Source organism: Thamnophis sirtalis, unplaced genomic scaffold (assembly GCF_051295495.1).
Source record: "Thamnophis sirtalis isolate CommonGarterSnake01/CBP01778 unplaced genomic scaffold, rThaSir2_p1.2 scaffold_5, whole genome shotgun sequence".
Lineage (NCBI taxonomy): Eukaryota > Metazoa > Chordata > Lepidosauria > Squamata > Natricidae > Thamnophis > Thamnophis sirtalis.
The window spans coordinates 101470240-101483116 of NW_028261385.1; the positions used below are offsets into that span (position 1 = coordinate 101470240).

The following is a 12877-nucleotide window of genomic DNA, read 5'->3' on the forward strand; positions in this document are numbered from 1 at the left end:
ATTTATTTATCTTATTTATATGGTCTAAACCTGATGTACTTGATTCCATAATAATTTTTTTTAGGAAAATTAGTGAAAAATAAATTTTGCCTTAGAAAATACTTAAAACAGAAATTGCTGTTTATGTAACACACAAGAAAAGTCATAGCCCAAGAAATTGTGATGATCTCCTTCAAAAGCATACTTGTGTCCCATAATAGATAAATTAATGGTTTTGCTAAAATAGAAACATGTTAAGAAGAGGTTTTGAAACTTTACAATTCCCTAAAATGAATTGCCATGGAATGCAATGCAATATAATATAATTGCTATGGAATACAATTAAATAACAAATAGAGGTAGTCCCCAACTTACAGTAGTTCACTTAGTGACTGTTCAAAGTCACGACATGGAAAAAAACCGACATATGTTTTTTACCCGACTGCTGCACCATCCCCATAGTCATGTGATCAAAATTCAGAAGCTTGTCAAGTGGCTCATATTTATGACGCTTGCAGTGCCCCAGGTTCATGTGATCACCTTTGCGACCTTCTGACAAGGAAAGTCAATGGGGAAGCCAGATTCACTTAACAACCATGTCTCTAACTGAACAACTTCAGTAAACAGCTGTGGCAAGAAATGTCATAAAATGGGGCATAATTCACTTAACAAATGACACAACAGAAAATTTGGGTCTCAATTGTGGCCACAAGTCAAAGACTACCTGTAATAAAACGGCTGGGACTGGGGATTTGTTTTGGCAGGCAATTAGGGGTAGTCATCTTTCAAAACCTCCACCAAATTTTGCTCCAGGCTTCACTGTACTCTGGTTAAAACAAGAGTGAGATTTGATAGCATTCCTGATTTCCCTGCAGAAATTTGATCAGCTTTTAAAATCTTCAACTTCCATAAGTTGCTTATAACACATCAGGAGGAGCAATTCCCCCTCCCTTCCATTTTGAAAGTCTCTGCATTATGAGATGTTTTCGCGTATGGAGGATAGCTTCCCAAATGACACATGGTATTGGGCTTCAATTCTGACAAATAAGGGCATCGGGAGTCATTAAATGAACCCAGGGCAAAATGTTTACCTGCTGTATGTCACCTAGAAGGCTGAGTGGAAGGCAGTACAGTCACACATGCAGGAAAATGGTAGGCATCCTTACTTGTAGTGGACACTTAGTATTTTATTTGCTGGGACAATTTTATTTGACAAAGAACTTATGGGTTAGAGCTAACTGACTTACAAAACAAGAGGATGCTGAAAGCAAATACATGAGATTTAATTTACTCTCAGCTATAAAAAAAAAATTAAATCCGGGCATTGGTTTATTTGAGCAAATAAGTGGTTTAAATACGCATGCATGTAATTCTTTTCCAGTCCAATAAACCTTTAAACTCTTGCCTGACAAGCGTAAAGAAACAAATCTACAAATTGCAATATTCTTGCCACAGCGAGCAGCGCATATCAAAGCTGATAATGAAATTACAATCGCCTTTATTTGCTCATTTAAAAAGATGGCTCGCCTCCCCTTCCAATCGGTTAATTAAAATGCAGGAAGAAAAGACAAGCGGCTGTGCTCCTCTCCCTATTAGTCACTCACTGCTAACCTGGCAGAGAGGTCAAGCTCTGATTAGAATATTAAGTTGGCAATCCAGCATATTAACAGAAAATACTGCCCTTATCCTAGCAAAGTAATAGACTGACAGGTGTTTACAGCTATCTTAACTTTGTGATGGATCAGCTTTGGAAGCTTACAGAGGTTGTCTTCTCAATTCATTCTATTGGATCTCACAGTCACTGGCCTGGGAATGTGGGCATTCATCCAGTTTTCTCCTAATGCCTTCTTTTTACATGTGCTGGGCAGGAATTCCCATGAGTCTTTATCTAGCACACTGAGTAGCTATGGATGGTTGGTCTAGATGAGGGGCGTCAAACTTGATTTCATTGAGTGCCGCATCAGGGTTATATTTGACCTTGGGGGGGCGGGACAGGGGGGCAGGGGGCATGGCCTTGTCAATGTCACTCATGTCGGGGGCGCCTGTGGCAGCCTGAGCACTTTGCCAGTGAAAACAGGCTCCCGAGCTCTGTTTCTAGCTGTGAAAGGCTCCGGCAACCTTCTGCCAGCGAAAACAGAGCTCGGGAGGGCCACACACAGCCCTCCTGAGCTCTGTTTTCGCTGGCAAAGGGTTGCAGGAGGCTGTTTTCGCTGGCAGAGTCACTGCGGGGTGGTCTCTCACAGTTTCCAGGGCCAGATCTTAGCCTCCTCTTGGGCCGGATCTGGCCCCCGGGCTTTGAGTTTGACATGCCTGGTCTAGATTGTCTACTGGTTACTAATTTACATGCGCAGGGGGCACGGTGTGGGGGTGCATTAAATTATGGGGTGGGCACGTGAGCGCACATGATAGGCAGGAAAACTAAAATGTACAGAACAAAAACAATGACTACAACTTATAAACAACTTTTGCCTAAACTTCATTATTCTAATACATAAAAATAAAACAAAATAACAAAATGAAATAAAATAAAATAGTTCTTTTGGAAGACCAAGTAATTGTTAAATTCAATCAATTCAATCAATCAAATTCAACCAACTCAACACCTTCAAGATTCTTTTGATGTAGGAGAAAGAGTAGCATAATCTGGGGGCGGAGTTAAAAGAGCAATCAGCCTAGAATCCTTACATCGCCATGAGCAGAATAAGTCTAATCCCACTTGAATTCTGTCAAAACCTATCTAACTTCAAGCAGATGCTAACTGTTAGTTGAGAAGATGACTGTGCATAGGCTATGTAGCAATATATAAATAAATTTTTAATTGGACTTTCACATGTAGACCTGGTCTTCTGGGCCTGACAATTAAATCACCTAACTGAAAAACTCTTATGGACCTTTTGCTGAAATTAGAAAAAAAGGGAACTGGTGATTTATAGGTTTCCTGATTAAAAAGGTTTGATTATGAGAAGAGAACAATGATGCAATTTCAATAACGGAGGAGAGAAAATAAGTCTGTAACCATAATAAAGAAGATCAGAAGTTACTTTTTAATATATCTTTCTCCCTTTTTTCTATTTTTTTCACCCTTTTCTTACTTTTTCACTTTATGTTACTCTTCTTTCTTTTCTTTAATCTTATATTATGTTATATTTATCTCTGAATTTTTAAAATACATTTTTAAATGTTTCACTTTTTGAGAGAGAGAGAGAGAGAGAGAGAGAGAGAGAGAGAGAGAGAGAGAGAGAGAGAGAGAGAGAGAGAGAGAGACTGTTGAATCACTAAATATGTAAAACAAATCCACCGCCTTCACTGAGAAGTAAATTTGAACATGATGAGCATAGGCATGGAACAAAAAACCATCGTCAAGCAGCCGTTTTCTGAGACTGCCCAAGCAAAGCAAAAGAAAGTTTCCACTTTGCTGTGCTTTAAATGAAATGGAAGCCCGTGGCTAATGGGATGAAAAGCCCAGGGCTATGCACGGAGGCACAGACCTCTTTTGCCGATCATGCACGGCTACTTCTCCTTCAAGTCTTTTGCTCCTTAGCGAGTCTGCAATGCCTGACTTATAGCAGAAGACATGAAATTCATCCTTGCATCAAATGGGCAGGTATTTTAAAAATGTAAATGGTACCTGCTGGGACAGTCTGATAATGGCACCAGCAGGAGGCTTCCTTTCAATGCAAATGTCGGTTTTGAAGAAGAAATTTTTTCTCTAGATTGCAGGAGGAAGCTTAAATTAGCTCCCCACATCTGTTCAGATCTTCTTTATTGTCAGCCCCCTCCCCCTGGTACAATCTGCATTTGAAGAAGGAAAAAAAACCCAGCAAGCTAGCTGTGAAGACACATTTGCCTTCATGCCCCGTTTAACTTTTGCCAATATATCATAAGGATTCAGGCTCAGATGCAATTCAAAGGATATTGCATATTCTCTCATTTCAGGTTCCCAGTTTCATCATTTTGGAACAGTGAACCTTCTCCCTGTTTGCCATTTCAAGGGACAAGACCCAGATGTAAAACAGGGCTGGGAGGAAATGCACTGGATGAGAAGACTCCTAACTTTTTAAGCAGTTGCAAGACACAAGATATTTCAGCAGATGGATATTTTCGGATAGGAGTCTGAAAAAATTGAATATTTTGTTTTTCTTGATTGGTCATTCTATCCTGATTACTCAAAATTTAAATTTTGATTCAGCTAAATGATACCTTTAAGGCACTGGACAAAGAGCAGAAGGATTGTAAGTTGAAGTCCTATCTTAGGCATGGAAGCTAACTGAGTGACATTGGGACAGTCACTCTCAGTCCTGAGAAGAAGGAAGCAAGAGGAAAAAATCTACTCCTGGAAACGTTGTCCAAAAATACTATATGAATTGATCCATGTAGTCACCTGGAATCAAGATGGGCTCAAAGGAAACAGCAAAAAATGCCATCTTAAGGCCGAATTCTTGCATTGCATGAAGCCAATGGTTTACTTAATCTTGGTCAGTGACAACCAGAAAACATGTACATTAAACCAGAAACTCTGAATTACAAAAGGTCGGTATTGGGTTTGTAGAAAAAGCCATCCAACCCAAACAAATTACATTATGATTTAACACATGTGGGACTACTGTACCTTACTACACAAGAACAGCCCCACTTCTGTCAGCAAAGGTGCTTCTCTGTGCTTGCTAATTCCAATAATACTGTTGGTCTATCAAAGATATGGAAAGAACATCTCCATCACTCCTTGCACTGCAGCTTCAGAGCAAGCTTATAGTTCATTTCTATAATATATTTAAGAATCCAAGGTGATCCAGTCACCACTGAACTAACTAACTAACTAACTAACTAACTAACTAACTAACTAACTAACTACCCTCCCCCCTCCCTCAGTGGATTTGATTTAAATCAAGTCGATTTAAATATGATTTAAATCACTAATAAAAAGGGTTGATTTAAATCAACTCGATTTAAATCATATTTTTTAAAGAGCAACTGTCATCTATGTCCCACAGCAGCTGCTCCTCTGACCTGCTGTTGACTCAATGACAGTCCCAATATTGCAGAATATACAGCCTCATGCTACATAACTAAGCTCCAATTCATGCTGAATAAACTAAATTATGAATGTATCTTAAACAGAAAACTATCTTTAGATAGATTTTTACTCCAAAAGAATTTTATTGAAATAAATTTGATAAAAATAAAAAAATCCAATTTAAAATTTAAAAATCTGATTTTTTAAAAAATTGAGTTTTATCCACCCTGTTCCCTCCCTCCCTCTCTTTTACCCTGGGCAGTTTGGAACAATACAAAACAGCATAGAGTGAAATATGCCTAGGAAAAGCAAAACAAAATTAGCTTTTTAGCATAAACATTCCCACAATGAGCCTGTCATCCATTCTAGCTTAGGTCTGGAGAAAAGTCCAATTTCAAGGGCCCAGTTAAATAAGGTCAGGGTAGAGGAGATCCAGATCTCTGGAAGGATGCCATTCCAGAGAAGAGGGGTTGTGACAGGCGCTCTCTCTCTATCAGAAAGCCAGATGAGTCAGAAATTAGATGCCCAGATATCAGAAGTTTCCCACCTCCCCTTTGCAGCTATCTTTCCTTTGGTTTCCCGGCAATAAAGTCAGAATCAGAAGCAACAACATGAAGTATTTTAAGAATGAATGGGGGGAGTGAGTTTCTCACAGATGCTCTTTCTAAGTCTTGTAAATACTGTGAATTAACTACGAATCAAGGTGAAAGGGAGTCCATGGGACCTGATATAAACAAAGCCTAAATCAAAGCATATCATTAAAGCCTTGCCTTCTCCCTACTCTTTGAAGTAAATTATTGCCTTGAAACGCAGGAACAAAAAATGTAAGCCTAACCGCAAGCCATTTTCACCAGAGAACAATACAGCCATTGGGAACGGCATACGAATCCCATGTTAATGGTTCACTCCAAAGCCATGCCAACTCCAAACATCTCTGCCACCTCACCCCCAAAGACAGCTGGCACCATGTTATCCCTCTGCTTTTTCCTGCATAAGAGGCCTGGGTCTCCTGGAGGAAGCCTTTACACAGCTTGCCTGAGGCAAGGCATTATTGTATTGCAATTGTCCTGGAGGATTACTGACAACAATTCCTGATTCGGTTTTTATTTCCATCTATTTGCTTCTCACCTATCCAACTGACTACAAACGACATTTCCCCCCCCAATAAATAGGACCAGGAGCCTCTATCCGATCCTTAGGCAAACAGTCCACAGCAAAGGGCTAGTTCTAAATGCCCAAGGCTTATAAACAGAGGACAATAAATGGTAGGGCTGCCAAATGGCTGAAAAGACACAAGAAGGCTTTAAGGCATAAATCTTGTACAGCTACTCCTTTCCCTTCCGCAGCTGCTATCCAAATTTTCTTGCCGGGTGCCTCACATTTTTCTCAGTCAGAAGAAACCACCCAAGAGGGCTGTCAGGACCGGGCCTTTGTTTCCAAGTTCTGCCTCTGAGGAATGATTCACACAGTGCCTCCTGCGCTAAATAAGGCATTTGTCAGTATTGTGGAAGTGAGATTTGCAAAAGAGGAATGACATGACCACTTCGCCAAAAATCATGGTGTTTTAAACCAGCCAGCTTTGCTCTGCTGGCTGGGGAATTCTGGGAGTCGAAGTCCTCCAGGCTTAAAGTTGCCAAGTTTGGGGGCCCGTTTTAAAGTGTAAATGTATGGGGGTGCGTGTGCGTGCATGCGCACGCACTAGGCAGTGGTGATGAATGAACAAGGTGGGTTCACAGATCAACTACATTATTTAATAAGTGAAGAAATGCTCTGTGGTCTGACATTCTGCAACAAAAGCTGAAGCGCTTTTGAACCAGGCCCTCATCATGGTTGACTCACCAAATGAAATAAGGCCCAACAATCTACAGGGAGCTTTTATTTTTCCTACCACCTTTAAAAAACTAAACCAAAATTATACCCTTTGAATTATTTAGCATTTTGTTTTGAAAAATTGTGGTTAGAAAAATATTACAAGGTTAACATAATACACATTCACAAATATTTGTAGGTACAATTGCAAGGCTGATCAAGTTGGCCTTAAAAAATGGCTAAATATTAGGTAAAGGTTCCCCTCGCACATATGTGCTAGTCATTCCCGACTCAAGGGGGTGGTGCTCATCTCCGTTTCAAAGCCGAACAGCCAGCGCTGTCTGAAGACATCTCAGTGGTCATGTGACCGGTATGACTAAACACCGAAGGCACACAGAGAACACTGTTACCTTCCCACCAAAGGTGGTCCCTATTTTTCTACTTGCATTTTTACATGCTTTCGAACTGCTACGTTGGCAGAAGCTGGGACAAGTAATGGGAGCTCATTCCGTTATGCGGCACTAGGGATTCAAACCGCTGAACTGGCAACCTTTCTGATCGACAAGCTCAGTGTCTTAGCCACTGAGCCACCGCATCCCCAATATTAAATATTACTTTATGTTTAACTGTAGCATGCAAGATCTGCTCCTGTCTTTTACAGCACCTTACTGTTTTGTATGCATCGCACAGCATAGGTCAAGTCCCTGAAGATGCTCCCTTCCACTCTGGCTTGTCCCTGGGAACACAAAAAGATGCCACCTTTTCCGTCCCTGAAAAGACATTTCCTCACAAGGCATCCTTGCATAGTGTTGGCGAGACACTGAGCCTCCTTATCTTGCTGCAGCTCCTGAGCCAAAGGTTTTAGCTCATAGTCACTCTGAAGGGCTGGTAATCCATCAGTGGATGACTTCCCATGGACAACCTTGGCCAGCATGTGGCTCAAGCTATGAGCCTGGTAAGGCAGTTTGTATAGCGACTCATCCTCGTCTTCATTCTCACTGCTGAGGCTCAGTTCACTGTCACTGGAATCCGTGTCTATAGTCATGGCCTCTTCTTTGTGTGCTGTGTTAAGGTTCCCAGATGCCTCCCTTTCCTTCTCAAGGCCTCTCCTTGGCACCACTTGAGTCTGTGAAACAGGAAATATGTGACTTGGGTTTTCAGCTACCACAACGTCACAGGTCCTCATGTCTGAAATTGGAAGAGTCCCCTGGCTCTCAAACTTTGATATATTGCAATGGGAGGGCTCAGATGTCTGCAGCAAGACGGAGCGAGATTTTGCCAACAGGATCAAGTGTTTGCAGGCCCAGTTTCTGTCCAAAGATGGACTTCCTTCCACTGTCACCGAAGCATTTTCACTGCCAACAAATTCACAGTTTTCCAGGATACAGACAGCCACGCTATGGAAATGGATGCTGGATTGATTGAAAGTGCAGAATTTAACCTGGCAAGTCCCAGGAGCGTGAATCTGCAGCTGACTGTTTTCAAAATTGCAGTTGTCAAACTGGACATGGCCTGAGGTTGTCTAAGAAAAGAGAATGAAACCAGATAAGCCTATTTTCAATTTTTTAAAAAGCACTCAAAGAGGATACTCATTTTCCAGAGAAATATTGCCTGCGAACAGATACAAAGCCTCCTAGTCTGCTATCTTCTAACTGTGCTGATGGGAATGAAATAGAGAGACCATGATACCATGGCAGCTCCTAACCAAACATAGAGATGAAACAAGTATTGGTTCTTCCCCTGACTAACACATGATGCTTTCATAGCAATATATACCAACCCATAGTGCTTTACATCACTCTCTGCAGAGTTTACAAATGTCAGTATATTATCCCCAACAATCTAGGTACACATTTTACTGACCTCGGAAGGATGGAAGGCTGAGTCAACTTTGAGCCCATCAGAATCAAACTCCAGACTGTGAGCAGAGTCAGCATACAATATTGCATTTCAACCACTGGGTGACATGCTTGAGAAAAAAATACTTTGTCTACTGTTGATCTAACTTAGCAGGATACCTTTCTTATCCTGGTGCCATCCAGATGTGTTGATTAAATTCCCACCAACTAAACCAACTATAAATTGAGTTAGTCAGAAATTCCAGATGGTGTAGTTTACCATGTCAAGCAAGGCTCCCCGGAACCCTTCCCCAAACTGGTGGCATCCAGGAAACAACAGCCACACTGGTGGGGAACACTGGGGCATGCATTTAAAAGGCCCCAAGTTGGGAAAACCTTTGTGTGGATTCTGCCACATTGACCAGATGCCCCTAATTCCCACATGACTATTCTTCAGGCAACTCCGTCTTGAAAGCTTCTTCAGATCCTTCTTCATACTCACCTTATATATTACTGGTGTGAACCAGGCTGGCATAAAGACCAAATTGCATAACCTCATTGTTGGACAGTGCTGGTCAAAGCTCACTAGAAGGTTCACATCCCCGAGCTTGCCCTTTCCCATGATTTCCACAGGAGCCTTAAGAAAGATTTCACTCTGTTCCTCATACATTCCTGGCAGCAGAACAATCCGGTCATACATGCTGGCTGAAAGCAAGGCACTCCTCAGATTGTCAAACTCGCAGCCAGGTCCAACACAAAGAACCCGCCTGTCCTTTTTCCTCCTGAATAAGTAGAAGCAGTTGGAGGACTCCAGATCGTGGCTGTTTTTGGTCCAGGTTTTAGAAGAGAGGTAATGCTGCTTCAAAGCTTCTCTCCATGACCAAGGCTCCACGCCAGGCTGGTTAGGCCAGTTTGGATGCCGGCATTCAATGCAACCAAGGCACAGCTGTCTCCACCGAGTATTGTCCAGGCTGAGGATGAGCTCATACCATGCTCTGCACACCAAACTGCAGCGGCCAAGGTCAGGAAGACGCAAGTAGGACAGTATTAAGCGCCACAGCTCTAGTGGGAGCCCACTGATCTCCATAATCACCTAGGAATAGTGGGGCACAAAAACAAAGGTTTAAGAGATCATCATATACCTTCTGTGCATCATTGTTTGGATTTAACTGAACACGGTGGGAGTTGAGACATGCCCATCAAATCAATGCATCACTTTTCCTCTTTTCCCTGCTTATTTGACTTTATAGCTTGACAATGGCTGAATAAAATCGAAAGCTTAAAAAAAAACCTCGGACAGGCACCATTGTGTGTTAACATCTAACCTCTGTGTTCCTTACCTATGTTAGTAGAAGTATTAAACAGTAGTCTTCAACTAGGCCTTTGTAGTCTTGATGAGCATTTTCTGATCTACAGTCATTCAGATCTTGATTTCTATTTGTGTGTGTGTGTGTATATATACATACATACATACATACATACATACATACATATTGGGGTACACCTCCTGTGGCCCCATGGCTGTATGACTCAAAACTTTATCCTCCTTTTATCAAGTTTATTTATTTATTTTTTGTTACACATACATATTTATGAACAAAGTATTGTCCGGTGTTTTTTCCTTTTACATCTTCCAATGTATATAATCCATTTTACATCATAATTCTGTTCCAATTTCAGCTCTATTATTCTCTTTCCGCATCAAAGTTAATCCAAATTATCATTCCTTATTTCATCTATCAGTCTATTTTACTCCAATTAAATCCTCTAGCTGTTCTCCATTTTCAGTTCCTTTTTTCCTCCATATTCTTGTTCTTCAATTAAACCGTCTATTACTATCTTCTCTCCTATTCCCTGGTGTGAGTTATCCATCTAGTTTTCTTATTTTTTCTTGCCATTAAAGGTTTCACACACATTTTAGCGTAATTCATTGTATATCGATGAGCTCAACGTAACTAATTTAACTTTTTTTTTTCAAAACTTTATCCTCACAGAACCAACCGATGGAAGAGGAAGATATAAACTTGAAATAAGGAATTTACTGACTATGAGAACTAGTAAGCAATGGAACAACCTGTCTCCTGAAACCAAGGATATGCCATCACTGAAAGTTTCCATGAAAAGATTCCATTCTTTCATGAAAAGATTCCATGACTATTTTTCCAGCATGGTATGAGGATTCCTGCATTGCATGGAGAGCTGGAAGATATTCAAGCTCCTTCCAAACCTACAATTTGCCACACAGTCCCTCTACAAATACTTTTATACTATAAATTAACTCACTTCCATTAAGCACATTTATGTCCTGGTTCTATTCACTTTTTAGTTTCCCTTTGCTTCAAAAAGGCTGTGCTCTCCTACCATATAGGCTTACAACTGGGGAAAGCCTTTGAATTAGCCATGTGCTGCTTTTAACTCTTTATGAAATAGTGGTGCTTCACATGCACCAACAAGTTATGTAAAACAACATTTTTGAACTCTTTGTACAATCCTAGTATAAATATGCAGGGTATCCACCATTTTGGACTGGCTCCAAATGGTTAAACCGAATAAACTCTCCAGGACAGTTACTAATTAAACTAGTTACCAAGATATTTAGATGTTTGTTTGCTCAAACACAAATTCTACAAACAGAGGCAAAAATTAAATTAGAAAGGTTTTTTCCCTCCTTAGGTCACATCTGTCCAGCCTATAAATGCTCTTTAAAACAGTATTGCCATAAAATGGGAGACATGAAGATCATACGGATTGATCACCTTAAATTATACAGGACGTATAATTGCTGCTGGCAGAAGAGCACCTGGTGTATTAAATATACTTGATTTTGCATAGTATGAAATACATTTGAATTGATATTTGGTTTTTTTTTATCTCTGATGAAAATTCAAAGACCTACTCTGTACTTGTATAAGGAGGATGGGCTGGATGGTAGACCTGTTTCAAATCAAGAAGATTTGCTCCTGTAGGATTGAAAACAAAAACTTGTGGAGTAAATATACTTTCAAAGGCAATTTGTGATCTTGCGCATTATAAATAGTAACAGCAAACCATTGTGCGAAGAATATGCTGTTAAAACTGTTGATGACTCAGCCACATGGAGAACAAATAGAAGCATATATAATGCACACTTAACTGTGGAGAAAATCCCTACCTGGTCAGATTCTGATTTAATTTAAAAAACAGTACAGGAGTACAAATGTGTCAACTTTGTATATTTACCTCTAGGCAAACTTGTCACTGCAACTGTATTGTACACACACACACACACACACCAGCTTTTATATGGCACAGGGTTCTCTATGGCTCACTGATATCCAACCTTTTGGTTTGCCTTAGCTAGGGGGAGTGAAGAGGAACTGTCTTGGGCTATGTGTATATATTTGTATTTGTGTGTGTATGTGTGTGTGTGTGCCAAGACAGAGACAGACAGAGACATACATACATATATATTATATTTATGTTGTGTTGTGTTGTGTTGTGTTGTGATGTGATGCTATGCTATGCTATGCTATGCTCTGCTCTGCTAACTTATTTACCAGCTATCCAGGACTGGACGTGGCACAAGTAGGAGACATGATCTGCTTAAGAGAGAGATTTTTTTTGTTATCTACCAGAAAAAGAAGATAAAATGTGGCACACTCATATACACCATGCTTTTTATTGCTGTTGACCATATGGAACAAGTTTCCTCCCCACCCGAGATTCTCAGCTCTAGTCATCTTCCAAAAAGCTATTAAAATATGGCTCTTTTGAAGATAAAGATGCTCTGCCTCCATCTGTTTGGCAGTATGCTATTTTAATTCTGAATGGTTTTTCATGGCAGCCAAAATGAGTTTCTTAATCACTTAGAGATGTGCTATTGTAGGAAAATCTCCAATAATAATGGTAACAGAAAAAACAAGTTAATAAATAAAATGCACATTCAATTCAAAATAAGTTTTCTCTTGCATTTTGTCTAACAATCCCAGTCCAAGATACAGGTAGCTCTCTACTTACAATCACAACTCTAGCACAAAATTTCTGTTGCTGAGAAGAGAGTTATTAATTTAAATTTTTTACCCCATTTTATGACCTTCCTTGCCACAGTTGTTAAGTGAACTACTGCAGTTAAATTAGTAACATGGTTGTTAAATGAATCTGGCTTCCCCATTGACATTGTTTCTCGAATGTCACAAAAGGGGATCATGTGGCCCTGGTACATTGCAACTGTCATAAATATGAGCCAATTGCCAAGTGT

The 12877-nt window shown here is 40.3% G+C and overlaps 1 protein-coding gene across 3 annotated transcripts in view; it reads right to left on the reverse strand.

Annotated features, from left to right (window-relative positions):
* Positions 1-12877, reverse strand: part of FBXO10 (F-box protein 10) — a 49284-nt gene that overhangs the window by 33382 nt on the left and 3025 nt on the right. For 2 of the 3 annotated variants that reach the window (XM_087716298.1, XM_087716299.1), the window contains exons 2-3: positions 9143-9733; positions 7467-8324 (exon numbers count right to left, since the gene is read on the reverse strand). In XM_087716298.1, the coding sequence (XP_087572424.1) occupies positions 7467-8324; positions 9143-9727 (1443 nt within the window). In that variant the 5' untranslated portion in view covers positions 9728-9733. Of the gene's footprint in view, positions 1-7466; positions 8325-9142; positions 10088-12877 lie in introns of those variants that run through there. The other variant, XM_087716300.1, reaches the window with a different exon arrangement.